The 27,193-nt window shown below is 33.6% G+C and overlaps 1 protein-coding gene across 1 annotated transcript in view; it reads left to right on the top strand.

The window, feature by feature from the left end:
• The window catches only part of LOC146528166 (uncharacterized), a 34,757-nt gene extending 15,203 nt beyond the window's left edge, over positions 1-19,554 (top strand). The window contains exons 2-11 of the mRNA XM_085204510.1: positions 1,391-1,699; positions 12,665-12,773; positions 13,152-13,612; positions 14,003-14,142; positions 14,454-14,550; positions 15,491-15,849; positions 16,084-16,233; positions 16,897-17,065; positions 17,287-17,565; positions 17,790-19,554. Of these exons, the coding sequence (XP_085060636.1) occupies positions 1,391-1,699; positions 12,665-12,773; positions 13,152-13,612; positions 14,003-14,142; positions 14,454-14,550; positions 15,491-15,849; positions 16,084-16,233; positions 16,897-17,065; positions 17,287-17,565; positions 17,790-18,101 (2,385 nt within the window). The 3' untranslated portion in view covers positions 18,102-19,554. The remainder of the gene's footprint in view (positions 1-1,390; positions 1,700-12,664; positions 12,774-13,151; positions 13,613-14,002; positions 14,143-14,453; positions 14,551-15,490; positions 15,850-16,083; positions 16,234-16,896; positions 17,066-17,286; positions 17,566-17,789) is intronic.
• The last annotated feature ends 7,639 nt before the right edge of the window (positions 19,555-27,193 follow it).

The raw sequence follows: 27,193 nt of genomic DNA on the forward strand, positions 1-27,193 counted from the left end.
TGAATATTTTTTGCTTACATTGCTTAATGAAGAATACAGTGATTTTAATGTGAGAGATAAGTGAAGGTATAAAAAATTTTCGTTACATTGATATTTGTAGAAAACATCTAAAATGTTGAATGTAGCGAGACTCAAGTCGCACCTCTGTGATTTCGTCCGAAGTTCTTTGATAACTAAGTCACACGTTCTTTTGGAGCTAGATTGAAAGATACACACTTATACACTTCTTACATTTTATATATATATATTGTTAGGACGCTTGGCGGGTTTTCAAAAGTAGGGGTTTGTTAAATTTTTAATACGTGTTCTAAAAATATTTATCTATCCCTATTGTGGAGTAGCATTTTAGTAGCACTGCTAAGAACTATTTATTGTTAAAAAATTAATACACCTTAAACACTTTCTTCCCTTCTCTTTCTTCTCTTTGATGACTCTGTCACGTGAATGTTGTGGAAAGCTAAAAATAATAAGTATATAATAGTAATACAAAGGTTCGACACCGCTGCCTACATGATGAATGTTCAATGTACATGTCACTCATCGCGTCATGTTGACTTCTGAATGAAATGTACGTAAAATAGACGGCGTCAGTACTTGACGCTGTCTTTGCGTCCAATTAAGTAGAAGAGGTAGTGGGTTCACGTTTTACTAGGTTGAAAAAAAAATCTGTTTCACACTTCTTCCCGTATGACAGGATAGGCAGAGGGAACCTAATGTCAAGACAATCTGCTCTTCTTTACGTTCAATTTTCGAGACGTGCTCATTAAGTTGTGGAATTCAACGCCGCGCTTTTTCTACTAATCTGCCATATAAAGAAGCTTCTCGTAATAATATTTACATTTACGTCAACTGACTAAAATTTGAAACAACTATTTCACTGTGTCTAATCTCTGTTATTCGTATTCATAATTATTCTGAACGTGATTCGTTAAAACGAATAAATTACATGGATTTAAGTCTTGACTTGTTTGCAAAACAACATTTTGTATGCTTTTACTTGTGTGTTCTGAAGTACATGACAACGTATTCAAATCCGATTGATGGGAAGGTTTTTTTTTCTTCTTAGTAGAGCATATTCTGCCTAGACCTAGACCAATGTAAACATAGATAACCTATTGTTAAGACATTTTTTTCCTCTTTTCGATCGAATTAGAAATATTATTTATTAAGTGGTGAAACTTAATGCCTCGCCTAGGTCTATCAGATCGAGGATAATTCATTCCCCCTGAGCGGGAATCGAACTCAAAATCATCGCGTTAAAGTATACTATGTACCGAAACGCTACGATCCCCATGTCAAATACTACTAACTTAGGCACTTGTTTTAGAGTATGTAAAATATTTTTTTACTATCAGCTGCAAACTTAATTAATGTGCATAATTTGTTTCAGGATCAAAAGATATACGACGTACCATACGAAGCAACTCGGCTTCCCTCACCGGAAGTTCAGAAAACTGATTTCCAGAAGTTAAGAGAGAGCTTTGAGACTTCTGGGCAAAATGAGATAGTAGATCTGAAACCAATAATAAGTGCCAAAGTGTGGAAGTCAACGGAAAATGTATCGAAGGACTTCAAAGTTCTCCAGAAGAACATAGAAAAGAAGTTCGCAACGGAAACGAAACGGTACAAGAAGAATGATAGTAAAATTATGTTCAGTCTGCCTAAGCGGGATACGCAATTGGATGTGGATAAAGAGAATGTAAGTAGTTTTTAATTTGGTGCTATTTTTTTTCATAGGCTTATGTAGGGAAGTGAAAAAGGACGAAATGATTATTACATAGATAGCAACTTGCACAAGCGCGCTACTATAAACGCGACGGTTGTAGACTAGGGAATGGGCATCGTCCCATTCGGGGAAATTCAACACGCATTCTTCAAGCATTCGAGGAAAATGGGGAACAGAAGTGACTTAATGGGGAACGGAGTGTGTTAACACTACGTTTCCAGGTTTACTATTCTGCTATGAGCGGGATATTGTGTGAATGAGGTCCCTATGCTTTTTGCGTATTTTACCTCTAGTGTCATCAAGAATATCTTCTTGAAGATCAACTGGTCTCTTCCTTCCCAGACAAGAGTCTATATCCATACCTATATTATAAATTCGAAAGTAACTCTGTCTGTCTGTCTGTCTGTCTTTTACGCAATCAGAGCCAAACCACTAATTTAATTGTGATAAAATACACATATAGAGGTACATGAGGGTCTCGGGATGAACATAGGATACTTTTTTTTCTCATATTTGTAATATGTTCGATAAATGCCTATATATTAAAATACTTATTAATTTGACATGCAATTTATTCCGCCATGTTAATAACAACCGTCGCGTTGCTAAGCAACGATTTGCAAAGTTTGTTGTTATAAAACGTCACCCAAAATGAGCTTGCTTAACGCATCTCTCTATTAAAAACTGAAAATAATTTCATAAATATATTTAATAAATATTCGTATAGTTCAAGCGGGCGTAGCCGCGTTCGGGTCCACTAGTATTTAATAAATATTCGTATAGTTCAAGCGGGCGTAGCCGCGTTCGGGTCCACTAGTATTTAATAAATATTCGTATAGTTCAAGCGGGCGTAGCCGCGTTCGGGTCCACTAGTTATATATAAAACTGTTTCGTTACTGAGTGACAGACAGGCAACGCACAGATCAAATTACTGGACTGTAGAGGACCACTAAGAAATTATTTCTGGTAATTCCTACGGGAACAGGGAAAAACTGGATTTTCCATTTTACGTCTACCTCTGCACCACGACGACCTGTGATTATGTGGTCCTTAACTAGTGTTGTTTAGCTTATCTTATGGTATCGTTTTATTATACCGAACCCAAATCCATTTGGCCTGTTTCAATGAACTCACGACCATCTCAATACCGTAGAATTATAACAACTATTCTTTATTAGATATGATAGACTTAATGATCTTTTATTTAGGAATAAACAAACAAAAAGGATTCTTATTACTTTAGGCGTAAGATTGAAAACTGTTTTTGACGAAGTTAGGAAATGACAGAGATAGATATACATTTCTTTTTAAAGATGGAAAGAGATAGTTGTATTATCACTTACTCTAATTGTTTTGTATACAGATGAGTAAGAAAGTGTCTTAGTTCTTTTTGTTTTTAACCCCAGACGCAAAAAAGAAAAATATTATAAGTTTGACGTATCTGTGTATGTATGTACGTGTAATATGTATGTCTGTCTATGGCATCGTAGCTCCCATGGATCCCAATGGATGAATCGATTTTCATCTAGTTTTGTTTAGAGATAACGCTTAGTCTTCAAGTCAAATCAGATAACAAAGTATGTACCACACAACTCTCTGATGCTTCCACTGGGGCGATCGCAACAAGAATGATCGAACTAATTATAACAATTTTTAATATACATTTAACTACTTCCGGTACAATCGATTCTAATTAGTCAAATTAATAGTAGTCAAATAAGTGACCAATGATTGGCAAAGGAAATCATTTATAATTGAAATAATGATTTCTGAGCAATCATTGGACAATTCTATAGTAAAATAACGAATCACAATATTCGTTCGAAGACTATCAGCTCTCTTCTAGTTGAAGAAAGAATGGAATATGGAAGCTACTTCCTTTGATCTAATTGATTTCTTATTTCGTGTCCTGTGATTTTAGCAATATGCCGACACTTGCCTACACTGGTAACGTTGATCAGAAACCGCAGTATGGTCTAGACTCTAGAGTCAATAGGACACCCAACTCCCCACCAACTTATAGCAGAGCAAGTATATTTAGACAGACATATATTTATTTATTTAGAAAAAGAACAAACTTTCTAATAGTAGGTATATTGTATTTTTACAAATCAAGCCTTTTCATTTGATGGGTATTAGAAAGGTGGGTCTGTAAAAATTTTTAATCCGCCATTTTGTTACCGCGGCCATTTTGGATTACCAACAATACAGATACGTAATTTCATTGTAATCAGAACGGAAGTCGTAATCCAAATTTCAGCTCAATCGGCCACAGTCAGGGCAAATTGAACTTGCAAGATTACACATACACTAACATACATACAACACAGCAAATCAAATGTCTCAAAAATTGTTCATTAAGTAGGTAAAGTACAGAGTGTCTTGACACTAGGTTCCCTCTGATTATCGTGCAATGCGGAAAAAACCCATGCTGCTTTTTTTTCCATTCTATTTCAACATTCTCCTGAATCAATACAACTATCGTAAACATAGGTAAGTCAAGATTACGTTGTTACCTTCAGCATTAAATAACCAAATGTAGGCATATAAATTTGAACTTCCTGTAAGTAACTGTATTTTTAGGATTCATTAAAAAATATTCATTAATTCTGTTTTTTTCTTTAGCAGTTCCAAAATATTTATTTTAAATATCAATAGTATTGTTTTTTTTTAGGGAGAAAGGCCTTCGTTTCGTAGGGTCTGACTGTAAAGGCGACGGTGGTGTAATCAAATCCCACTATGGAACATTAATTATTTTAATTTTCTAGGTCTGGTTACGAGAGTCAAACGGGGAACGGACTATCTTAGAACTAGGTTTCCTTCCCGTCCACCCTGCTGTATGCGAGATACAGCGTAAACTAGATATTGAAGCTATGTCTTGATATCTGAAAAATAGACTAGGTACTTTTAAAGTAATGTATAAAAGGGTACGGAACTTTTATAACGTGCATACTAATTGCACTTGCCTGCGTTTTTGAGATTTCTCTCAATGTTACAGTTAAAACCTTCGAAGATTTTGCATAATAAGTAATAAACAACATAATTGCAACTTTAAATCGTAAGTTAAATAATACTGCATTCTTTAAATTTTGGTTAGCCTTGACCGATTTTAACGGTTTAGTTGAAATGCTACTAAATATGATATGAGACCGCACTGATAACAATTGACTCTACTGTATCCCGAATTGAGTGTTGAATAGCGGAACTTAACACCGCGCTTTGTTTGAAATCAGTTTATTTTACACACTAGGAACTAGTAGGAACTGAGCGGCATAGAACGCTGAAATTTAACATGTAAGTTAACGCTGAAATTTAACCACTATGTAGGCAAACACTAGGAGAGAATTTCCAAAAATACGAACGGAAAAAAGAAAAATGAGATTCTACGTTTTGTAGGATTAGTGGGCAACAACAAAAAAGAAAAGAAATTTTGAAATTTCTATTTGATAACAATAACAATTAAAACTTTCCTCCGAATCCCCAGATTTCGGTGGAATCGCAAAGCACCTGTATCTCTTTTGGTGCTGGGGTTTGTGAGCGCGATCAGTTATCATCAGGTGACCCGTACGCTCGTTTGCCTTGTCTTTTCCACAATAAAAAACTTATTTATGACTAATATTACTGTGTCGGTGGCTTCGCCCTCATTGTCAAGTGGTAATAACTAAAAAACGTATATGACACTCGTCCATATTCTAATTGCGATATATAACTCTGACAGCAGATACAGTGGGTTACATCGAAACGCTTAACGTCTCTTAATAGCCTTCTTCTATAAATGAGCTAACCCAACATAAACGGAATATTTCAATTCCACTAAAACCAGTAGTTTCTAAGATTAGTGTTTTCGACCAAACGAACTCTTCATTTTTATAATATAGTACTAAGTACAAAAAAAGGTTAGGGAAAATATATCCTCGATATAGTTAATACGTAATATTGAAATGGCATATTCAAAATAAAAAAATACATAATATGTTATGTGTTATATACTATGCTTCCTATCAAATCGAACCTACAACCATCATGTATGCAGCCAGACAATGCCACTTGTGCCACGATAATGTCATTATTATAACGGTGTTGTGAATTTAGGTAAAAACTGTAGTTTCAATACTTCTATTGTTAAGTGTACGAATATACACAAACATACATACATAAACATCTAACTATTATCTGTGAGTCACGGAAAAAATGGCACGGAACGGCCATGGCGTGGGTTTATATGGAGCTGTTATCATTATTTAAAATAAAGGGACTTTTTAATATTTGTCGTGATAAAGTATTAAAGTAAATTTTATATTTGGATCTACTAGTTCAAATTCTGCTTAGATTTCCTTATAGTTTCACGCTTTCCCTAGTCGAGTGAGAACTTAGTGAGAACGAAGTGCTAAAAGCTACGGTCTCTCCATACCTTTTAAGTCTCGTCAACCTTCACAAACATGGGAAGATTCCTGGGGAGATGTCTATCTATTCTTCTATACTAAAAATAAAAAGCTAAAGAGTGTTTATTCAAACGCTCTAATATCAGGAACAACTGGTGCAAATTCATATTTTTTTTCTTGTATTAGATATTTATCGGGCAAGCCTATATAATATCACGTTTATTTTACGTTCCTTTTAACTTACTATACTTGCAATGTGAGTTACCTGAGTGTGTTATGTGTCATACAAAACTTCTTTTCTTAGATCCACGCTGTATCCACAAGAACCTCCTGTTAAGACTCTTCGTTCGAATTAAGACACTTCCGTTCTCCGTTTTCCGAATTCTGGAGGCATTGCGTGTTGAGTGGCGGAACTCAAAGCAAACTGTTTGTCTCGTTACCAGAGTGAAGTTGAAATTGAACCCACAAGTTGTTTTGTTTTCAGTCAAAACAAAGACAAAGAGAAACAACAAAACAAACTAAACTCGTAGTTATTTTTAATTACTAGAAGCCAAAAGTCAGTAATAATATAAATATCGTAATCCTAATTACACGTCTTAATTAACTAATAATTTGACTATCAATGGTCAGTTTATAAATAAATTAATTAAGCAACAAACCACATTATCCTCCAAAACTGACTCTATGTAAACCCATCAGAATGAGGGGCAGCTACTGTAGTCTTTAATGGACTTAGTTGAAACCGAAACTTCGTACTGACTAGACTTCAGTGCCTTTTTTTCAGATTTTTTTCAACTATTTTTGTCCTTAGTTTTTGTCCTCCAAGTGACAGTTAGTGAGAAATTTGTGATTTATGTGATTTTTTTTAACGAACATTCTAAAAGTATTGTGATTTAAGTATGTTTTTTCAATAAACTGCACTTTTAGTGAGAAATTTAGTAAATTATATTGTGATTTATCTGATCTGATTAGGCAGATTAAGATTTTTTTTAAATGTATATAATATGGTCAAAAACTTAAGTGATTTAACTGCCTTTTTACAGTAATCTTCGAAGAATATTGTGTTTAATTTCACATTAATGTCACTCTGACATTTAAATGTCAAGAAAATAGACAAAGGCTGAATTTCATACAGCCTAAGTTATTAGTGTTATAGGAATTATTAGTGATTATTTTTGTGATTAAAAGATGTGATCGTTATTGTGATTCTGATCAAAGTTTCTTAGTATTGTGAAACACGTGATTAAAATATAACAATGGAAGTGTTTATTAAGTGTAAGAGAAACTAGTATATAAGTAAGTATTCACGTGTTTAGCATGTAATAGATTGAGGTCAGTCGTGGCGCAGCGGCACAAGGGTACGCCTGTAGACACAACAGGTTGTAGATTCGATTCCCACACGTGGAAATAAAATATTTAATATTTTCAAACCTTCGAAGCCTTCAGAATTAGGTGGAAAGAGGAGAACGAAAGCGTCTTAATGATAACGGAATGCCTTAACACTAGGGTGTCACGTTCCTTGCTTTGCATGTCATCTCATTGATGTTATAAGTCGGTTACAGCGGTACAGCTACCACAGTTTAGATGTAAGCATACAAGATATTTTAATATGTATAAGCATTCCTTATACTGATGAATGATTAGACACCATTATGGCCTAATTAGTAATTAGGACTGTTCCGCAATGGCCGTAGGTTCAAATGTTAGTATACCTACCTAAAATATATCGTATTAATTTGAAAATTTCAACATTATTTTGCTAAAGCTATATAATGTTTTTCTAGTTGGAGAACTTAAATTAACAATAATAACTGCGCGGCATTAAGTTCCAGAAAGTGGAGAACGGAGTGTCTTAAAATTGTGTATATAAATAAATATATTTATCGTGAAGCTGTGAACGGGAAAATAGATCATAATAAAAGAAGACAATAGCAATTTAATTTTATTTTGCCACGAATTAAAATAAATAAAAACTAAATGAGAATTTATTTGTATTTCTTAGAAGTAGTTTAGTGGGTTATGTTACATAGCGTTAGTTGCATTTAAAAGCAATGTTAGGTGTCGATTGTCGCAGGTTCAAAACTGGGTCAGGCCATTTCTAAATGTCGTATCGCGTGTATTGTTTATTTTTACTTCATCATCATAATCAGCCTTTTGACGCCCACTTTAAAGGTCCATTTATTTATTTTTATTGGGGACACATTTAGAGTATAATTAGTGCGCATACAATTAAAAATAATATAACTATCTCATAATCTTTTTAAGTTTATAATTCTACTCAAAAAAATGTAAATTTCTCTCAATTAAATAGGATATCTACTGTGTAAGTAATGCAGAAATGTGTAGATATCTTAAAAAACTACTAAACTGATTTTAATGAAACTTAGGCTGTATCCCAAATATACGGGTTTTAAATCAAAAAGAATCATATCGATATGACTTTTAGTTTCCGAGAAATTTCCGTTTTAAAATCGGTTAAAAAAACATGAAAATTTAAAGCACTTCCGATCCACATTGTCCAATTTTCGTGACATTGGCAGATATCAAAGCCGAGATTTACCTTGCTACTAGCGCGGGGAAATGTAGATAATTCTATCCCTCGAATGAGGATCGAACCTACTTCTCCGCCACTATGGTCTTAATAACTAAGACTTAATGACTAATAATAAGAATAAAGACAAAGTAAGTTTCCCACACAAAATAACGTTTTGAGATAACAATGTTGTTTTTAGTTTGGAGGCCATTTTTACTCGCTACTGATAATTAATTGATAAGGGAGATGACGTCACACATGACGGTAGGCGTGAAGCCTAACTAAATAGGTTCTGTAGGCATTGCCTATAAGTATTGTAGCTTTCTATAAATAGGCTAGTTTTGACGTAAGTTGAATCATTTTTATAGGTTGTTTTAGTGAAAAAAAAACTGTTCACCGTGTATGAAAGGGCAGGCAGAAGACACCTAAACTCGTGTCTAAGGGTTAAGACAGTTCATTTCACACGCACTTCTCAATTTTTGAGATATTGCGTGTTGAGTTGCGGAACCCAATGCGTTATGACTAGATCTATCCAGCTAACAGATCGAGGAAATGAAATCAAATATAGTCATTCCCCTGAGTGTGTATCGAACCCATAACCATCGCGCTTACTGTCCCACTGCGTCACGACGGTCACTAGTATAGAAGCTATAAACAATTTACTGATTAGATGACGATAAATGTATATGCCTTTATTGGATGACTCATGCCGTTATTTTTGCCCATGACTCAAGGTTATGGGGCTATGGCGTGACCTAAGTTAGTACCATGATGGTGGTAGACGCCCAGCTCCAGCCCATTACGAGAGTAATTAAATGGTATATATATAAATAGCTAGTGTTAAATTGCTTTGGAAGTCTTTTTAATTTCTAGCTCTTGGTAATTGTTTTTCCTGGTAGGTTTGCTTATTTTTAGGCATTGTTATATACTAGATACTACCTATTAGTGGGTTAGACATAGAAAATCTTGTGAAAGGCCACTCTGTTCTCCTGTTTGCGCTTCTTCTGAAAAATATGTTAATTAGTATTTAAAGACATTTACCTGCCGCACTTGTAGTGTGTCATGTGTCATACACAAGTAGTACTTATTTTCATTTGACCAACCGGGCGAAGCCGCGGGTAAAAGTTAGTTCAATAATATAATTGGCAGCGAAGGTATATCAAGACGGTGTGTTCCCTTCGATATTACAAAATTGGAAAAAAAAATATGCACCGCACAATTTTCGAGCGACTGCGTGTTAAGAGCCAACCCCAAAGTCGGGCGCCATCCATCTATCAGAGCGAGGAAAATTACAATTTTTTTGCCCGAATCATGCGTAAATCAAGTGATTAGATTTTATATATTTATAAATATTAACCTAATGCATACTATGTAATATTTGAACTTATTACATAATTATTGTATAATGGGGGTCAGTGTATTGGGTTATCTGTCCTTCCGCAGTTGCGATCAAACTTTTTATTTTGTATATCTTACGCATTTTTGTGGAGGTAATCAGTGAATTTGCACTATCGATAGTGTTTGTAGGTGCAATTTGTCTCTATAAAAATAATAGCTTCACGCTGTATCCCGCATATAGCAAGGAAAGAGGCAACCTACAGATAAGAGAGTCCATTTCCATCGCCATTTTTTTTAGATATTGTGTTAGTGGTACCAATAACAATGTAGAAATAAATATAGTTCATTCCATCCAGTGGCACTGGAACCATATATTTTGTTAAATGTTTATTTTTATTTAAATATCAACACAGGTTTATTTTATAGTAAAGGAATATATTTTTCCTTAAAATTATCAATAAAAAACATATAGAGACCTGCGTATATTATTTTGCAATTGATTGTGACGAAACTTTTTACAAATAAAACTCGGACGAAAGGAAAGTTTGGAGAGTAATATTTCATCACGAACCTGCCAAATTTCCAAAGCATTCCGTATTGAGTGATGGAACTCAACGCCGCGCTTAGTATCAGACCAAATGGAAAGAAAGAGAGAGCAATAAAAAAAAGAAATAAAGTCACACAATCGGGTGACCTCTCATTTCATGTTAATTCTCTCAGCACAATTAAGATAAGGGCGGCGCATATAAAAGGACAGAGCTACAATTAGTGTCACAAGGCGTCCGACTGTCTGTTGGTTCAATGTTTTGGGTCGTATAAGTTCTGTAGGGATGATCGGATTTATATCGATAGCTGCTATAGGTGTATTATATAAACATTATAAATAATACCTGTTAGATCTATACTAAAGAACGCGAATATCTTACAGACGTACTATACTGGTTCCAGATGAAAAATCTTTTATTTTCGAGGGTTACAGGCTATCCTATATTAATATTAAATGAAGTCTTAGTTATTTCTAAATGACCGTGAAGCTCCGATAGTATAAACAATGGACATTTGCATTGCGAAAGCAAGAGCGTTTCATGCCCATCGTTGTCACATTTTTTATTTTCATATAGTTTTTGAAATAGACGTAAATTATAGAATACATTAGATTTTTATGCCTTCCTGCTGTCTTTTAATGCCAGAGATGCTTAAAACGATACAAAATAAAATAATTTTGAAAAAAGATTACACTAAGTGGTAAATTTCAGGAGAGCAAGCTTGGTAGGCATGTCTTAACTCTCCACTGACAGTTTGAGCGATAGGGGTCTGAAAAAAAGATGAAAACTTCTTTCTTTTCCACACTTCACTTATTAAATTTCCTCTGCATGCCCTGCTGGTAATAATTAGTAACTGTCTGTCGCCACATTGATTGATCGAAGCTTCGATAAACCAAGAATTCGCCTCAAACAAAGCCGCAAAGATGAAAGCTATTTCAATTAAACAAGTGACGTTATCAGTCGATATGTTGTATTGCCCATCACTATTTGACGATAATATCATAATTGTTGTTTATACAATGTTTCGTGACCTAGCTCGCGATTGCGTCGGTGGATAGTGTTATGCGTAATAAAATAGCGTGATAGGCAGAGGGAACCTAGTGTTAGGACACTTTTTCGTACCTTCCACCTAGTTTCCGAAACATTGAATGTTGAGTGGAAACAGTAAAAAAATCGAATATAATCATTCCCTGGCTGGCTGCGCTACTATAGACTCAGCCTCAAAATTGAGTTTTGTATACTATTTAATTTTCCTGTCTTGCGTTGAAAAATGTGCGAATTTGTAATTTCAATTCCATGTGTAGCAGGTATTACATAAATTATTAAACAAATGTGGAGAATAAAAGATAATTATGTTAAATAATATGGTTCACTACAGCATAACACCATCCTAATTATTATCAATAATAAGACGGTTTCTTAATATTCAAATTAGTACACTCCCACTTGCGACCAAGTCGTGTTCCAGAGCTTTTTTTTTCTTAGAAAATATCCTAGTCCGAAATTTGGGTCTGCCTTACTAGAAAAAAATTCTAGTACCTATTTTTTAAAAATCTAGACCTATTCAAATTTTGTGTTAATGAATAAGAAATATTTTCCAAAATGTCGTTCCAAGGTGATTATCTTTTGTTTATGTAAATAGTGATGTGTTTTACCACGTGGCCGTGTTTATCAGTGATGGTTCAATTGTTTTGATTTTCGTGTTTAGTATTGCTTGTAAACTTGAAGGTCGCCAGTTTGATATCCTTCTTTAGTAAATCAAAATGTAAAGTTAGTAGTAGTAAAAGTAAACTTGACTGTATATTTTTCTTGTTCAAGTCTTTATCTTAGTATATTTTTTCTAATGTCATTATTTTTATGTACATGTATGAGTTCGTAGAAACTTTCTTCCAATTAGGCCACTTCTTGCGAAATATTTAAATTATTCTTAAAATATAAGTAAGTGAATACTGTTTAACATGCAGGGATATACTGGTCTGTTGTGTATGTTTAAAATATTAAAAATAATGAAATTTTATATATATTTATCACTATATCTTAAATATATTTTCATCAAAGCCTACTTACAGAATATATTCCTAACATATAATTACTTCAGTCTTTTTATAATAAATCTAAAATCGATGCTTATTATTTTCAGCTGAATCGTCTCATGTCAGAGATATACGACACTGTAAAGGCTGCTTGCAACATGGACGAGAATAAACCTGGAAGCTTTCCCACAGATTTGTCTGATGGTACTAGTGAAGGTTTGTAAATTAGAGTATACCAAAAGAGACCGTAGTGGACCGAGTAGACCATAAAATAATATTTAATCTGAGTAGAACAATTATTTTAAATTTTAATAAAAATATTTGTGGACGTTTTCATGGCGCAAGGAAATTATAAAACAAGTAATGTTCTTTTTAAATATATTTGTGGTAAATATTGAATTTTTACAAAGTTATTGTGAGAGTACGTCACCTTTGCTTTACTGTTATAACTCACAACTCAACAACAAACATACAGTTAGTACAGCAGAATTTGAACCCGCAATTTTATTAAATTAAAATTGTCGTTCTACAGAATTGTTACATTTATTATTCAGATTAATCTGTTATTATTTTATAATACCTATTTAATTTCAGAATCTGTAACGCTTACACGAAGTTTAACAGAGAAACGCAAGAATTACGTTCGGAGAGTTTCTTCCAGAGTGGCCTATCTGGACAATAATGTCAAATCGAAAAGATTTCGCCATCAAACATCGATCTGCTCCTACAAATCCGAAATTGTAGACAATCCATATTCCACCTTTAGGTCTTGGAAGAGTTTCAGGACGTCCCAAAGTAATTTGGCCAAGGACAAGATGGATAGGCACGATTCGATAGATTCCAAGATCAATTTGACCGATTCTTCTGGAAATATCTTATCCATGAATGCGAGCGATGAATCGATTGATAATTTGAGTATCGATGAGAAAGCCGGTTGTGTTGATATCGATTTGCCGTTTGAGCCGAGAGAGAAAGGTCTTTTTAATGTGTGTTTGTTGGTGGGATTGAATTATATGACTGGGGAGGCTTATGTGAAGAGTGTTTTTCCTAGTCAGGTAGGATTTTTTATTATTTATGTTTTCTATCAGGATAATAGGCATGTGCGTTTGGACTTCTAGACTTGAAATCCGACCCTATTGGTATTACGTACGAATATGAATATTTTTGTATATTTCATTTATATTTCGCATATAAATTCACGACTCCAGTTAAATTAAATATGACGTTCAGTTAACAGATTAAAAAGATCTATGGAAAACTTTAAATAAAAAAATTGTAGAGCTCATCACGTCTAATTTAAAAGTAGCTTACAAATATTTGTAATCTTTATCGTGAAGCTGATTGGAACTTTTTAATTATTTTAATAATTATACATTAGATATGCCTATGTCCACAAAGACAGCTTGACAACCATCTCTAATGTTTCTTTTTGTCATTCCTTCCAGGTCCAAGTACCACCACACATAGAAAATCTTATATTCCCAGAAACAATTAGTTCTAAGAATGCCGACGAATGGGCGACAGAGAAAACTGCACAGTGTTATTCCTTAGTTTTAACGGATGAGAGAGGAGAGAGATCTTATGGGTAAGATTTGCAACTTCACGCTATATCCCACTTATATACTCGAAAGGAAACCTAGAGTTAAGACACTCTGTTCTCCATTGTCTGCTCTAAATGAATACATTGCATTATGAGTGGCGGAATTCAACGCCGCGCAATTTTCTTTAGAACCAGACAGAGTTTTTAATGTTTATTTTTTAAAATATTTCTTTTTACCCGTTGTTGCCAGTAAAAGGTAAAGACTATGAAGAGAAAACAATAACGCAAATTATTTACATTTAATTTTTCTTTTAGTTACATGTGTATTTTATTATTTTTTATTTATTTATTTCCAGTTATTGCCGTAGAGTACTCCCAGAAGGTGCCACAACATGTCTTCCACTATGTTATTGTTTAATAGGGAAATATAGAGCACCTGGATTTTATTATAAAGTAAGTTTTAATATTTACACGAATCGATCGGTTTCTGTTGAGAACTGCTACTTAAAACGCAATGTGTTACTTACATGTCATCTTGTAGTACGGTTGACGAGTCTCCTTCCCGCACACAATCCGCATAAATTCAGAAAGCCTATCTTCTGGGCGGCCACGACTCCTCGACCGTAATGTACATAAGTCGACCCGAATCCATTTTTTTGTTTATTTATTATGTTTTATATAGTTTTTTGTTTATAAACAATGTATCGGTCGGGATATCGGTTCAATTTGACCTCAATAAGTACACTTAGCGAATATAATCTTTGTAAAGCAATGTGTTGTAACAATCTTTTAGGGTTAACTAAGTTATTACAAGTATTTAAGAATTGTTGTTAAATTTCTGACTTTTTTGCTTCTCGCTGTATGTCGCATATAGCAGGGTAGACAGAGGGAACTGGGTAATATGAAAACACTTCTTCATTAAGACACTTCCGTTCTCTACTTTTCGCCGAATTCTTGAGACATGACTTGTTGAGTGGTGGAACACAACGCCGAGCTTTGCCTCCTTACCAGAGCAAGGATATGAAACTAGTATTTCATTCGCTCGAGTTGGAGACGCCTATAGCCTTCCTCGATACATGATTTATCCATTCGCGTGGGAAGGGGAAGAAGAGTCGGGTGCCCACCCTAAAAAATACTTAGAACAATATTTACCCAACACAAAAATACCATTCATGTGGGCGTGTAGTGTTGTACACACTCCACGTTACACGTCCATTACTTTCTATCCACACGAATAATTGTAGTTTTACTAACTACAATTAGAAATCCATCCAAGATATTGATAATATATAAATTGCTATACTATACTTTTAAAGTAGAATAATAATAAATATATAAATTACTATACTTTTAAAGTTGAATTTATGTTTTTTACTTTCATAAAAAATTGCAGATTCTGCAAGAAATAGAAACACACCACGGCGACTCCGAAGTAGAAATCAATCACATACTCCAACAACTATTCGAAACTGATTTCCCTAACCCCGGGGAACAAATAACCATAAAATATACAAACAACAAAGATATTTCAAGAAATTCCCTAAGTTTAGGAGATATACACAAGTGTAGAACAATGCCCGATACAAGGAAAAACGAACATAGTATCAATGTGTCGGTGAAAAAGGAGAACTTAGACACTGAGAGCTCGGAGAGTCTAATTTTAGATAGTGATCATCAATTACCTGATTATTACGACTTGGAAAATAATAATAATAGGACGAAACGTGTTGTTGTTAATCTGGAAAGACCTAGGTAAGTACTATATATTGGGTTCTAAATATCTTTTTCAAAACCTATTTATATAATAATACTGGCCTCTAGTGAGATCTTTTGGGTAATTAAAATATACTACCTTTATGCTAGACTAAAATTATTGAAACACTCAGTAATCTATAAACTAATAACATCTATGTTTGGGCCCGAGATTTAGTTATTATACCTAGACTATTTGATGAAAAAAAAATTACATTCAAGAATAACTTACAGAACACATATAATAAAAAGGCCGATAGATCCTCGAGCTGATGAAGATAACATGTCGATTCTATTAGACACGTTCGGTGCAAGCCTGGTCATCAAGGTCTTTGGCTCCTTACTCCTGGAGAGGAAGGTCATCATAATGGGCGAGGAACTGAGGTAAGGAGGGCAGAGAAGTCCATAGAATGAATATTTTTTTTAGATTTACCCATTTTTGGGTCCCAATATGGTCCTGGAAATCTGGGGATTCATACTCCTGGAAAGAAAGGTAATCTTTATTCGAAGAACTGAGGTGAGGAATCCAGAGTCCAAGTATTGTATTTTCTTCTTCACGCTGTATCCCGCATATAGCAGAAAAAACAGAGTTACATAAATAATAAGACACTCCGTTTCTTAATTTTAAAAGCATAGAATGTTGAGTAGTGTAATTTTAAAAGCATTGAATGTTGTGTCTCTCTCTGTCGAATAGTGGAGTAGTGGAACTCTTGCCTTAACTGAGGAATAAAATGAATATAATTAATTTCTCCAAGTGTAAACAAAACCGATAACCATCGCGAGCTAGTTCAGACGCGACATAAAGCTTCAAAAATTCAAGACGCTTCGTCCTGCATTTTCCGCTCAATTTTGAAAAATATCTAGAGCTACAAATAAAAAGCAAATTTTGATGTAATTCTAAATTCACCTTTATTATTTTTTTTAAATATTTTTGGGCAATCGCAAACGTAGTGTCCTAACAAAAGATTTGAACAAAACATATATATAACAAAAAAATACTTTAAAGATATATTTTTTTAGTTTTTTATATATATATTTTTATTCCAGTGTTCTATCCTCATGCATGGAAGCGTTACAAAGTGCACTATATCCGTTCGTATGGCAACAGCCCCTAATATCGGCAATACCATCGCAAATCCAAAAAGACGTGTTAACAGCCCCCTTGCCAATACTTGCGGCTATGTTGACGGATCACAGTCCAACGCAGTTTGAAGAGGTTGGGCTTTTTTAGAATTAATTGTGTTACTTTAAAAAATATTGTAAAGTTAGGACCCAAATTTTTTCGCTCTGGTCAGGGCAGGCGCGGCGTTGAGTTCTGCTATTTAGACCGCAATTTATCCAGAAGTAGACGGAAAGTAAACTAACTAACTAAACTGATAAGACCATTTACAGAATTAATATTAGATTTTTTTTTATTAAGTACTATTTTCTTCACAGGGCATGTTAATAGACTTATCAAATCCATCAAAAGTCTTATTCTACCAAGGAGATGAATCTACTATTCTTCCCACGTCTAGTTATAAAACATTAAAAACTTCCCTACAAATGGAATATACAAAACACAAAGACAAACAAGAAGACAAAAAAACAAGAAATCTGATGATTTCCGAAGCGTTTCTACGGTTTTTTGTCGATATTTTGGGTGACTTTTGGCGATTTTTCTCAGAGAGTGAAGTTAAGGATGGTGATTTAGGGAAGAACGGAGTCGTTTTTGATGTATGTATTATTTTTGTATTGTTTATGCATTTAAGATTTCAAAATAATTATTTGACTTTGACTTTTCGACTTTGTGGTTTTTATAAAATATTTATTTAATATTAATTTCAAAAAAGCTAAAAGTATATTATATAATTAGATTATCGACTTCACTTTACCTAATAAAATTTATAATGAACATACATGTATTTAAAAAAAATCAATATGTTTTTCTTTCCTTGCAGAAAGAAGCATTCAAAAAGAGCGCCTCCTCGAAACACGTACAATATTTCCTCGAATGGTTCACAGAGACCGCCATGTTTAATCATTTCATACAAAACATGGCGTTGTGCTTCCCCGACCTCCCATTACCCAATGATTATCAAAATAATAACTTTATGGACACTCCGTTACCAAATTATTATGAATTATTCCACGAAAGGGTTAAAAGCAGAAGAAATACTGATAGCAGGTTCGATTCTAAGTTGAATTACAAGAACGCAATGAATAAAAAAGTTAAAATGCTTAAGACTAAGCTGAGAGAATTGGTTGCGTGAGTATTGTAAAAGAATTTTGTTCGTATTGAATAAAAAAATAGGAGGATAGTTGGAGCATTTAAAAAAATGTAGCGGATTATTATCTTTTTAACAATTCAATGAACACGCTATTACTAAATTAGTTATTCCACGAGAAAGGATACAAAGCAAGAGAAATACAGAGAATAGTTTCGGTTTAAAGTTGAATTACAAGAGCTTAAACTTAGAGGTCGAGAGAATTGGATTCGTAAACATTGTGAAAGAAAAAATGTATTCTTTTTGGGATTTTTTTGTCGTTTTTTTTTTAAATAACGATTTATTTAATCTAAATTTTACATGATTGTTTTTAAATAATTTGTTTTTTAATTTTCTTTTAAAGAATTCGAAAAATCCATTGTGGAACGTATTTTGTGTATTTTAGTTAATTTATAAATACATATTATAAATGTATGTGCCTTAATTAGTGATGTATTAAAAAAAATACCTTTAAGAGTTAAAGTGCTACTTTTAGTTATAATATATGTTTCAGTTATTTTTCCATATCAATTTTGATTTTATTTTTTATTAATATTACGATTTTTTTAACGTTTTTTATAATTTTATAGATATTGTATCCCATGTGCGTAACTTAACGCCGTACTTTATCTAGATTTTATATCATTTTCACACTGAAAAAGTCGGGACTGATTTGATAAGGAGAAATAATTTGTAACAAATACAGATAACATTGTAATAATAGATTAGAGTACCTATTTTAGTAGATTATTTTAGAAACTTATATATATTTTTAAATATGTATAATAAAACATTCCTTTTCTATATTTTAATTAAAAGCGTAATTCGGATTCCTATTTAAATATTTTATTGAAATTTTAGCAATACCTGTGTCTTTTAAATTATATATCCACTGACAATAAATACATACTAATATAGATTTTCTTCATATGTGAACGCATTTTTTATAGAAAAAAAACGTGATTCATTTCTCTGACCTTTATTTTTCTGTCGTTAATAACAAAGTGCACCGGTAAGTTCCGGCACTCAACCCGTAATGTCTGGTAAATTGTACGGCGGAGAACGGAGTGACTAAACACTAGGTTACCTCAGCCTACCTTGGTATATGCGAGATACAGCGTGAAGCGTAAAAAGAAATTATGCATGTTTTTTAGATCTGTGTTTTTTTTATTCAATTATAGAAGTTATCCACATTATAAACTTTATTTTGGAAAACACTAAGAATTGTACATTGCATGTTTAATAGAAAAAAAATGTAAACGATGATATTATTTAGAATTGTTTGGAGTATTAGTTTATAATGGTTTAGGTGCAGATTTGATTCCCAGTTAGTTCTTTTTATTTGTACCATTTAAATATTTTTTTTTAAGTGGCTTAATATTGTAATGTATATTACATAGTGCTATTTTAGTATTTTTTGTACATATATATTTTGATTAAAAATATATAGATACCTATATTTAATTAGTTTTATTTTACCTATATTTAATTTATGTGACACGTGATCACACTTCAACACATGTGAATAACGTATTTTAAACTTACAAATCATTTGTTTGCACTTGCTTGCACTTGCACTTGCAGCAGAGTGCTTTTTCTCCAAGATGCCGTATATTTATTAGACAACTGTGACGAATTATCAGCTATCAAACATATAATGAGTACATAAAAGAATTTACAGTCGAAAGGTTTAGGCTTAAAACTCTACTGTTTTCCACTTTCTGCCGCGCATTGCCTCGTTTCTATAGTGAAAACATAAAGATACAAAATATTCCGTGTCCGCGAGGAAATCCAACCCATAAGTCGCACGCTTTGGCCGCACGACTGATCTCTACAGTTATTACAAGCCTAATTTTTGAAACATGCGTGTTAGGTGGCGGAACTCAACGCCGCGTTAACGCTGCGCCACGACACCGGCAAACATTTCAATCTATATAATATAATATTACAAAACTATAAAATGGAACATCTATAAATTACAACTAATATATTTATTATGGAAATAGATCATTTGAATTTAAATTGCCACTAATAAATTATAATAGATAATAAACTTTTGATTTATTATAACATTTTTAGGCTGAATGCAACTTGTCTTAGTCAATTTGTTTCTTTTAGAAACTAATTTGTACCCGCGACTTCTTCGCGTGGTCAAAAGAGTTAACAACGTAAAGCTAAAAAAAACTTGATTCTCATCTCCATTATCATATAATTTAAGGCATATTTCGTAAAAATCTAGAATGTATATTTCTCAATGCTATTATACATACAAATGTATATTGAAAATGAATTTTAACAAAAGCTTAACGAAATGTTTCGCGTGACTCAGTCGTTTAGAATCTGGCTTTATCTATTGCATAAGATATCGTAAATTCTATAATCTTTTTTATTGATCCTTATCAAATTACCGATAACATATAGTTTAATATCTTCAGCATCTTATATGTAATTCTAAAAGACTAGATATTAAATACAAGTGGTAAAATACACGCAAACCAAGTTGCGAGCACTAACATGTTGTATTGCGGCGTTGAGTTCTGCCACTCAACACGCAATGCCTTCAGAATTTGGCAGAAAGTGGGGAACGGAGTGTCTTAACACTAGGTTCCCTTTGCCTCTGCCTACCCTGTTGTGTGCGGGATACAGCGTGCATTGGTGGCGCAAGGGTGTGACTGCAAGAGCGACTGCTTGTGGGTTCGATCCCCGATTTGTAAGGATTTGTAAGGATGGATGTTTGTTTCACTTTCACGCAATAACTACTGAAAGGGTACAGCTAGAACTTGACAGTGATATAGCTTGTACATCAGAGTACCACATACGCTACAAGCTACAATGTATATAAACATCTTGTATAGGTAATTTGGCTATAATATCACTAAAAGTTTAGACGGGTAAATCTGCGTTTAGGGCGATGGCCTATACTTATAATAACATTATAACTGTCTGTGCGTTTGTTCACACTGGTATCAGAAACGGCTCAACAGTTTTCACGATTGTATTTTGACAAAGCTTGTCCCTTAACATTTAGTGTTTGTTTTAGTTCAATCGGTTTATAAATAAAAATGTTTCTATAAATACCTAATTGTTTTATTGAATTCTCATGAGCTCAACCATTTGAACGGGCTTTTTTCAAGTCAAAATTGCACATTTTTTTTGGTTATTTTGTTTTGCATTTTTTTATCTTTTATGACATGTCCAAGTGAATGTTAAGCATTTTTATGGAATAAAGATATTTTGACTTTGACTTTGACTTTGAATAGGTAAAATTTTACTTTTAAATAGTAATTGTTCAAAATGATATTATTATTAGAAAACGAAAGATTAGTAACTTAATAATTACGTAGTTCAAGCGGGCGAAGCCGCGAGCGGATCGCTAGTCTTATAATTTTACAACTCAGCTTTAAGTTAGTCCTTGAACCCGTGTCCACCTCCATAAAAGGCAAAGCTACACATTTCACTGCACCATATCGAAACAGAATTAGAAAATGCTAATTGTAACGTGGACGTTTATAAATATTTAATACACACTAATATATTAAAATCGACTTATAATACTATTTAAGTATTGTGACTATTCCTTTTTTTTATTAATTTGGTGTAGTGGGCGTGGCGCGGTAGAATAATTTCTGCCTCTAAGCGCGACGGTTGTGGTTTCGATTCCCACTCGAGGACGAATTATTTTGATTAGCTCGGCGGCGTTGAGTTCCGTTTTTTAACACGCTATAATCAAATATTTAATATTTTCATTTCCTCACTCTGTAACGAGGCAATGCGTGGCGTTAAGCTCCGCCACTCAACACACAATGCGTCCACAAATTGGCGGAAAGTGGGGAACGAAAATATCCTAATGGGAACGGAGTGTCTTAACACTAGGTTCCAAGGTTCCCTTTGCCTACACTGCTATGTGCGGGATACAAGTTAGGGAGTGTAGAGGACTAACATACCTACGAAGACGGGAAAGAAGTGAATTTTCCACTTTACGTGGCGAAGATACAGAAATAAATTATGTACCGATATATAAATATATATGGTAAACAAATAAACAAACAAAAATATATGTTAATATTTCATATATGTATATATAATTATGAAATACCAATGAATAATTTAAATGGTGGCATCATTAAATTATTAGTGATTTTCTGTGTTGAAAGGTTTATTTGAAAGTTTGCACATTTCAAATGGATATTGTTACAAAATCGATATATATTATATTTTTATTATTTATCTAACACGCCGACTTGGTAGAGCGAGACATATTCTGACTATGGTTCAGGGTTCGATACCCACTCGTGGTGGGTTACCCACCCACTTATGGTTATTTATTTTATATCAGGGTAGGCAAAGAGCGTCTAGTGTTCAGACACTCCATTGCCCACACACCATCTAAATTTGGAAACATTCCGTGTTGAGTGGAGAACGAGGAAGTGACAATAATGCATTTCTTTATGTCCTACAACTGCTATTTAATGTGTTCGGAGCTATAAATTTTATAAGTCTAAATTCTAGCTGTTGATTAGTAAAGTTGTTGAGTAAGAAGTTGAGTTCCACTATTTAGGTCCTGGCTCCATCATCACACCAGCTCGATAATACCATATTAATATTAACTAAGCTACGTATAACTCGAGATGATACAATTATAACAATTGGCCCCATTTCATTTTCTTTATTTTATTACACAATCGACTAACTGACCTAACCTAATAAGTAAATAATACCTCGAGGTTTCCTCTGCCGGATCTGTAGGAATTTCGCGAAATCCTCTCTTTGCTCCCCTCCCCAAGGATACATACATCCTAAATTTCGTAATTTCTTCGGTATTTTGACTGTCAGTCAATCAGTAACGGAAGAATTGTATATATGGAAGGTATCGATTTAAGAACACTAAGAACGCTGATTAATACGAATTAGAGACCTTGGCATATTAGGAAATATAATGTTTTTTGGCGAAAAATATATGTTAGCTTAATCGCATCTAGACATAGATTAAATACTGCACCTTATATTATACTATCGTAACGCAGTGGGTCGGGCTATAAACGCGATCATTGAAGGTTCGATTCTCAATCGAGAGAATAAGTTATTTTCATTTTATATGCTGGGAAGATAAAACGCGATCTTTAGTTCGTGAGGTTCGGTGCGTGAGGAACGGAGTGTCTTGACACAAAATTTTTTCGCTTTATGCAGGATACAGTGAAGCTGAAATAAAAACATCTTTAAAACGATGATGAATTCAAGTCGGGCTTGTACAATACAGTAGTAATATTCTAAAATAAGTTTTCTATATAACATAATTAGTATTGCCTTTAAAATTTAGTTCCGGTATTTAAATTAACGCGCTACCGTGCAACAAAAAGCGTTCAAACAAAAAACCGTTACTAACAAGCATGTATGGGATTCACGCGCCAGTTTAGAAATCCCTTTGGAAAAATAAAAACATCTTCACGCCTTTTCCCGCAGATCAGGGTAAGAAATGGGAACCGAGTGTGAAGACAATTCGTTCCTCACGCACTGAGGCTTATCTATCAGAGTGGGAAAATGAGTAGAATCGAACCTACAATAATTGCGTCCACAATCAAACGCCGGGCCACCGGTTGATCTAAATCAATAATTGGATATATTTTATTTCCATTGACACGCAGCGTCAAGCTTCGACATTCATGGCCAGTGGCTTAGCAAAGTGATTTAACACTAGGTCTCTCTGCAGCAGGAAAAGTAAGAATTTACTTTTCCTGCTGCAGATATTAGAATATATATTCATATATTTTAACTTTAGAATCGTCGAATGAACATACAAAAAAGGCACTATATACAGAACCCACCAAATGAAAAGAAAATCTCGTTCTTACCAACGTTTAAAAGCAAGCGGATCTTGAACACAAAAGAATTGAATCACTCATACAAAGATTAACCAAATACATAAAATGCTCGTCAAATTTAATAGCGTATACAATTTAAAGGTTACTTACTTCGTTATATATTCTTTTCTTTAGTTTTACACTGTATCCCGCATATAGAAGGGTAGGCAGAGGGAATCTGGGAGCCTAATGTTAAGACATCGATTTAACCACGCGGGCGAAGCCGCAGGTAAAAGGTAGATATAATATAAATTTAAGGTTATTTCAAATATTTAATAGCCTTTTAGATCACGTCACTGACATATTTCAGACGGAAAGGGCAAAATTTCAATGTAATAACTGTATTTATAAAGCTATTGAACTAATAATATAAATACTACACTCAGAGACGTTTATAAGCGTTTAATCAGCATAAAACCCTGAAGACATTTAATAAATTTTTGTGGCATTGCGTCTGACTGTAATCGCAATGGCTGTGGATTGGATCCTCACTAGGGGATAAGCATACCCCATATATATATTTAAGCTATTTTCATTTCCACGCTCTGATTACAAGATAAAGCTAGGTGTTGAGTTCCGCCATACAACACGTAATGTCTCGCAAATTAGAGTGTCTTAATATTAGGTTCCCTCTGCCTACCCTCCTATATTTGGGATACACTGTGAAAGCAAAAAAAAAATCTATTGAAATTTAAAAAATTAAAAACGAATTATTGTCCTTTTCTCAGGCTGGTTACAAGACAAAGCGAATTTTTCGATTCTAAAAATTTCTAAGATTATGGCGTTAAAACTATTATAATATAAACAATTATATTATAATAGTTTTAAAAAAATTATTAAATTTAAAAAATATAGTATAAACAATTCAGCTTTATAATATTAGTATAGATTATAGACTGATTTTTCTGTGCTCCAAGGAATAAAATACCTAAATATTTGATATGAATTTCAGCTTGATACCTCAATGCTATCTCGAGGTGAAGGTCCTGACAGACAGACATGGTCTTGACGAAGAACAAAGTTATCCTATAGGGGTTCCATTTTTACCTTTTGTGGTACGGAATCCTAAAATTATTCAAAACATCTCTAGAATAAACCAAAATCATTTTGTTTATTAGGAAATGTTTTCCGGTACAATTAAACTTACATTACATAAAATTTTGCGAACACATTTTGAGACGAGGACGCTCTACTCAATTGATGTATTGATGAATCATATAGAACAATTACGTAAGACTTGTATTATGTGCTCTATAATTTTGATTTAAGTTGGCAGTGTGTTCAATTCCCAGCGGAGGGAATTTCGACATTTAAAATATCATTCATCATTTTGGTATATTTTTTTATTTAGGTTTATCTTATCCTGCATATAAGACAGTAGGCTGAAGAAACTTAGTGTTAAGACACTCCATTCTCTATTTTTCGAGATATAGCGTATTGAGTGGCAGAATTCAACGTCGTGTTTTGTCTTTCTAGAGCGATACAAATATGTATTTGCCCAAATAGAGATTGATATCACCATGAGCGTATCTAAAGATATTCTTTGTATAAAGGTTTCTTTTCAAGAGATTTTTTTTCTTGGTAAGAATTTTGGGGTGGGCGCAAAATTTCTCTGGGGTGTGTATGGACCGCTCCCCTCCATTCCAGCGCTCATAGATACCACAACTATTGCATTTACAGTCAGATGCTGTAGGTTATCAGCGATATCATACAAATTGAATATCATACATGATTTAAAGCAAAAATATATATATATATATATATATATATATATATTAGACTATAACCAAGACAATATAAATATTTGACCTGTAAGTCGTGACTTGGATTTAGAGTTCCGCAAGTGAAAGATATAAACTCATTATTATAGGACTTCTGTATTTATTCAATTGTGTTTAAGCCCCTATAACAGTCTGCAGTTACTTAGTGACCTACAAACAACGCACACATTGAACCAGACTAGGCTTTAAATATTCAATTTGATTATTTAAAAAAATAGAGGAAATATTTATTTAAACGTATATTTTCATTCCTTAGCTCTCGTGACGAGAGAGGCTCCAGAATTCGGCGGAAAATGGGGAACGGAGTGTCTAGGTGTCCACCTGTGGCTATTTTGTAATTGATATTTAATTGTCAGCTTAATTTTTTTTATTACTTTTGTTGGAAAGTAGGAGGTTCCATGACGTCACTTTGCCTATCGAACGAAGTAGGTTGCATGTAATAAAACATCACAGAACCCTTATGTTTACAATTCCAATTCACACTTGGCTGTATTTAATAAAAAAACAAATTCAAATATTCATAATTTAAGGTCAGGGCTAAGTAAGTATCCTTATAATACCTATAATATACCTTTCACGTTAAAAGAATATTGTAACGAAATAAAAGCAAATATTGTTCATTCTCATTATATTATAATGTCTAACTGTAAGCACTGTGCTTGTGGGTTCGATTCCCCCTAGAGAGTACGGTACGGTATTGAGGTCTCGCCTACCCTGCTACATGCGGAACACAGCGTGACGACAGTATATTATTATATTTGTTTTATTTTTAGCATCTCCCACATAGACAGAAGAAAATACTACCCAGTATTAGAACACTCTGCTCCCCACTTTCTATTCTTTTGTTTTAGAGAAATTATGTACGTATTTAGTTACGTAATTTAATGCCGAGCTTTTTTATCCATATACTCAATAAGGAATGACGTAAAAAATAGAATCTATTCTTATAATAATATTATTTTTATATATATAATATAGTTAAGACACTTCGAGATATTGTCAGAGCGAAAGTAGAAAAAAAAACTGCTTGGGAGTGATGAAAATTTAATTATCCATAAACGTAACCCAACGCAGCATATATACTTATATAACATAAGGCCAAAATATTTGAAAGTCACAATAAAACTTGTGATGAAAACAAAGTAAGCGTAATATGGTAATTCCGGATGAAATATGTGAATCATATCACCCTGTATACGTAATGTTTGACATTGAAACTCATTTGTTTTGTATGATTTCTTTGAATTTTGTTTCATAATGTTCTATATTTTAGTAGGTTCGTGTAATTTAGGTTAATCTGCGGTTACTCATTCGATTCCTGGTGGAGAGAATGTTAAGGTTAGGTTAGGTTAGGTTAGGTTGGGGTAACGTCGATGGGCCGAGCGCCTCTAACCGTCGGCTGTACACCGGAGTGGTCCGATCGATGGCGCTCTATGGTGCTCCCGTATGGGCGGACGCC

Source organism: Heliconius melpomene, chromosome 20 (assembly GCF_056956725.1).
Source record: "Heliconius melpomene rosina isolate 202511_hmr_F chromosome 20, ASM5695672v1, whole genome shotgun sequence".
Lineage (NCBI taxonomy): Eukaryota > Metazoa > Arthropoda > Insecta > Lepidoptera > Nymphalidae > Heliconius > Heliconius melpomene.